The sequence below is a fragment of the Lissotriton vulgaris genome, chromosome 3_1 (genome assembly GCF_964263255.1).
Source record: "Lissotriton vulgaris chromosome 3_1, aLisVul1.2, whole genome shotgun sequence".
NCBI lineage: Eukaryota > Metazoa > Chordata > Amphibia > Caudata > Salamandridae > Lissotriton > Lissotriton vulgaris.
The window spans coordinates 219053770-219058792 of NC_141689.1; the positions used below are offsets into that span (position 1 = coordinate 219053770).

Below are 5023 nucleotides of genomic sequence, written 5' to 3' on the forward strand. Positions count from 1 at the left end.
TTTGAACACCAATTCCTGTTTCAATTATCACAATACTGATTTTTAGAACAGTCATTTTCAAAGAATGCAGGTCCAAACCTGCGGATCCAGGGCTAGCTCTATGTGGAGCCAAAGCTCCGGGGGTGATTTCCCAATAAGAAACTGTGCTTTTAACTGAATTTGGTTGAACATTAATGTGGGGAGGAAACAAACGCATTAAAGGAGAATTTGCATACAAATAAGGTCTGTTATTTAAAATCAATAAAGCATCTGATAAATGGTCTCTCCAGTTTTTTAGGGTACCGTCTTACAATTTGCACAACTGGTCTTTTAATAATCCATTCATCCTTTCAATTAAACCTGTGGCCGGCGGGTAATAAGGAATGTGGAACACCCAATCGATATTGTTTTCTGCACAAAAATTTTGTACCAATTGTCCTTTAAAATGCGAGGCATTGTCAGACTGCACCTGAAGTGGAGTACCATAATATAATGTAATCAAATCCAATGTCTTCATAGTATTTATCTGGGTGTCTATCTTGCATGGAAAAGTGATTAGAAAACCGCTATAAGTGTCAACAACTGTACAAACATATTGGCAATTTTTACTCAAGGGCAGAGGACCAATATAATCAATCTGCCAAATTTGTGCGGGGGATTTACCTAGATGTAGCTGCCCTTTCACTATTCTAGGCACCTCTCTTTGTCGGGAATGTTGGCATATAGGGCATTGAAGTATTGCTGTTTAATCAAATCAAGAGGAATATGAATGCCACTATCAGTAGCCCACCTGCTAGTAATTTTCTCTCCAAAATGTCCTGCTTTTTAGTGGGCCCATTTCGCCAATCCCGCCAAATCAGAATTTTGTCGGTCCACCACTGCCTCATAAATTTTAGATTTCTCATCTGCAATGTTATTAAATAACTTGTCAAGTGAGTCAATAGGCATATGAGCATCAACGTGAAAGACTGTCACATTGCTTTGAGGAAGTAATTCATAAATTTCCTGCCACAACTCTTTTCCCCATATTGTCTTATTATGAACCATCCAATTATGAGACTGCCATGTGGGTAACCAAACTACCAATCCATTCGCAGTTGACCATGAATCAGTAAAAATATGACATGTTCCTGGCAACTCTTGTTTTAAAACTTGGTACACAGCATACAATACCGCAAACTGGCTACTTCGCCCTTCACCAGTAGTACTCAACAATTTCGATAGTCGTGGGATTATACGAGACTGCTTTCCAATGTCTCTTTTCTCCTATGTACCTAGCTGAACCATCCGTAAACCATACATGTTTTCTATCCTCCACGGACAGATCATTGAACGGCATACCCCACTTAACAGGAGATTCCTGTACTATAGGTACGGAGAACTCTTTCTCTTTCTCTTCCATTGGCGCCTGCACCACTTTCTCATGCAACATTGCAACACCTTTTGGGCCCACGCGAGCCCGGTCTTGTATATACCACTTCCATTTTATGATGCTCACCTCCTGAGCATGGCCAATTCTATGAGTTTTCGGTGAACTCAAAACCCACTGCATTATTGGAATTTCTGGTCTCAAAATCACATCATGTCCTAATGTTAATAGCTCGGTATCCACCAGAGTCCACTAGCATGCAAGCAACTGTCTCTCAAAAGGTGTATAATGCTCACCAGCGTCAAGTAACTTTTTAGTCCAAAAACCTAGGGGTACTCTAGTTTTGCCCTGCTTTTGCCATAGGCTCCAATTTGCATACATATCTTGTACAGATACATTCAAATCCACATCACCATCACGCACTGGCCACAAATCCAAAGCATGCTGAATCGCTTCTTTCGCCAAATCAAACGCATCTTGTTGTGCTCTGTTCCATTCAAACGCATTCTTTTTATGTGTAACTTTGTACAAAGGGGCCAGAATCTGACTCAAATGTGGAATGTGTTGACGCCAAAAGCCAAATAAACCAATGAATCTTTGGGCTTCTTTTCTGTTTTTAGGGACTGCAAATTCTGCCATTTTCTGTTTTACTTGTGGAATTACTTCACGATTCCCTTCATGGCAATGAATACCTAAGAACTTCACATGTTGCGCTGAACCCTGCAATTTATCAGGATTAATTTTCCAGCCTTTGCTTTGTAAATGTGCAACAATTTGTTCTAACTATATTCGCACCTGATCTTGTGTCTGACCTTGAATTAGTATATCATCTATGTAATGAGGCACCTGAATATTTGGATCTACAGTCGCCTCATCTAAATTCTCTGCTACTATCCTGTGACAAATTGTCAGACTATGTGCATAGCCTTGGGGAAGACTTCTAAACGTCATTTGACGACCATTCCATGTAAAACTGAATTGTTCTTGACATTCGGGGGCAATTGGAATAGAAAAGAAATCATCAGCAATGTCAATGGTTGCATACCATGTACCTGAATGTTTCTGAATTCTTTCAATTAAAGTAATAACATCAGGGACTGCAATAGACAGAGAAGGTGTATGTTTGTTCAATTCTCGATAATCAACAGTCATGTACCAAGAATTATCGCTTTTGCGTACCGGCCAAACAGGATTGTTCCATGCCGAAGTAATGGGAATTACCACTCCTGCATCCATCAAGTCTTGAATGGTAGCATTGATCTCATCATGCCCACCGGGAATACGGTATTGTTTCATTGAAACCACCTTCGTTGCTTGGGGAAGTTTAATCGGGGGCATTTTTAAGCGTCCGACTCTCACAGATTTTGTTGATATATAATGCTTGTGTCCAAATTTGTAACATCCGTCATCTAAATACAATGTCATACCTTTCAAAATGTCAATTCCAATTATATATTCATCAAGAGGTACCATCAATACATGATACTCTTTTCAGGGGTTCCTACCTATTCTCAATTCAAGTTTAGTTTGTACTGCGGGGTTTCTTTACCACCTAATCCAGTAATCGTGTAGCCTTGTCCTTTAAACTTTTTGGGATTTCCAGAAATTAGAGTGGCCTCCGCTCCAGTATCCACCAATGCTCAGGACCTCTGTATATTTCGATGTCTTCAATAAATTTCGATGGCCTGTTTTCTTTATGAGCCCAATTTTGGACTGGAGCTTGACCTACTTCCTAGTCTTGTTTACTATGTTCTGTCGCCCAAGTCAAATCAGGATAAAGACTCTCATATCGTTTAGGTAATGTCACCTCTCATTCATACCCTTTCTCTTCAAGAAAAGGATTTTTGTCATTTGAAAAATATTGTGATCTCCGTTTAAGGGATCGTGATCTTTTGTATCTCAATCTCACCTCTGGGGATTGATCTCTCTCTCTTCCATCTCTGCGTACAGACTGATCTCTTCTCTCCTCTCTGTCTCTCTCTCGCTCTCTTCTGGAATGGGACGAGTCATCTTGTGTCCTACTCTACTCTCTCTCTCTCCCACTCTCTCTGCCTCTCTCTTGACGCGGCATAGCATCATCCCCACTGCCATCAGAATGATTAACATCAAAGTCCTGTTTACGGACTTTTCTAGCTCCTTCCTTCCTGTCCAGGCCACACTTGCGAAACATAGCCCATAAGACATTATTTGGTAAATCATGAATGTCCTCAGCTTTCACACCATCCTTTATGAAAGCTTGATACAGGTCACGACTAGAGAATCTGAAATCATTAGTGCGACCTTCCGGTCGATACTGTCGTTCAGGTTTAATCCACTCACCCAACTCACCAAGTTCGCGCACAGCCTCAATTACTTCAGACATAGAATTACCAGTCTGATTAATTAATAAAGTCATCATCACTTGTTTGTACGCAGGAGGAGAAGTACGAATAATCCTGTTCCTCACAGATGCATTAAGCAAACCATCATTAACCTATTCGCTGTAGATAGCTGTTTTCATAACCTCCTCCTTCAATCGCTGAGAAGCATCTCTCAAAGTATACCACAGCTTCTCATTAATATGCCAATCAGATTCAGTAGGGTACTTGTGATTACAACCTTGTACAGCTAACTGCAACAGATTAGTCTGATCATCGCTATTGTAGTTACGGAAACATTCCTGAACCGTAGGATGAGAACTCATAGTACAAAATTTCACAGCATCGCCTTTATCCAACAAGATACCAGAAGCACCTAAATCAAAAAGACGAACCATCCAAGTAAGCAAAGATTCACCCGACTTCTGCCGGAACCTATCCAAAACGTCATTCAATTCTTGTTGAGTATAATCCTCCAAGCTGTCAAGTGGAATTCCCTGGGGAGCATTAGGATTACCCTGTAATTTACGCCGATAAATTGGTTGAGCAGAAATCTCAGTACGGTCTTTAGAGTGACAATGACGTCTAGTGCGAGATGGCGCACGCGCAGCATTCTCTTCAGCCGAAGAAAATGAATCAGCCGAATTCCAAATGTCACCATCCCATTCATCAGGATTCAAATCGTGCCCTGCTTTTGCAACAACCATACGCACTTTTCTGGTGTTAACTCTACCTCGTCTGTGTCGATATTTATATTTCGCAATGCGCACAGCAGCCCTCTCGGCCACAGCTCGATACGTTTCTAACTTGTCAGCAAGCAATTTATTCTGACATCGTAAAAGAGTAACATCATTTTGAACTTGAACAATCAGTTCCTCAAATGTTCTATTCTCCCGTTGTAATCGTGAACATTTCTCATGTACAAGCCTGTACGCATTTAATAAAATCCAACCTCTACGTCCCAATATGGGAAGCTCGTCGCCTTTCGCCACCGGAACTTTCTGCAAGCACGCAATCACCTGAGCTGGCTCAGCATCTTCCAAACATGAATTCCAGTTCTCACTCAAACCAGTAGAATTAGCCCATTCATGAGCAAGTGCTTCATAAGCAGTCGACTCCCAACCGGGAATCTCTAAAGGCAACTGAAAAGACTGTTTCCATTTTTTCGAAAACATTATATAATCGCAACAAACACACAAGAGCAAACAAAAACTGTACAATCAATGAAATATATTCAAAATCGTTCACGGCGAGAACCAACAGACCCTCATACAGAATCACGAAGGAATAACTGCACCCTTCAATCGAAAACGGTTTG

The 5023-nt window shown here is 40.9% G+C and overlaps 1 protein-coding gene across 1 annotated transcript; it reads right to left on the reverse strand.

Moving 5' to 3' along the window:
• Positions 1-3821: 3821 nt before the first annotated feature.
• On the reverse strand, positions 3822-4412 carry LOC147726226 (Friend virus susceptibility protein 1-like). Its single transcript, XM_086963438.1, has one exon. It carries the CDS (start codon positions 4410-4412, stop codon positions 3822-3824), a length of 591 nt encoding a protein of 196 aa, XP_086819564.1.
• Positions 4413-5023: the final 611 nt, after the last annotated feature.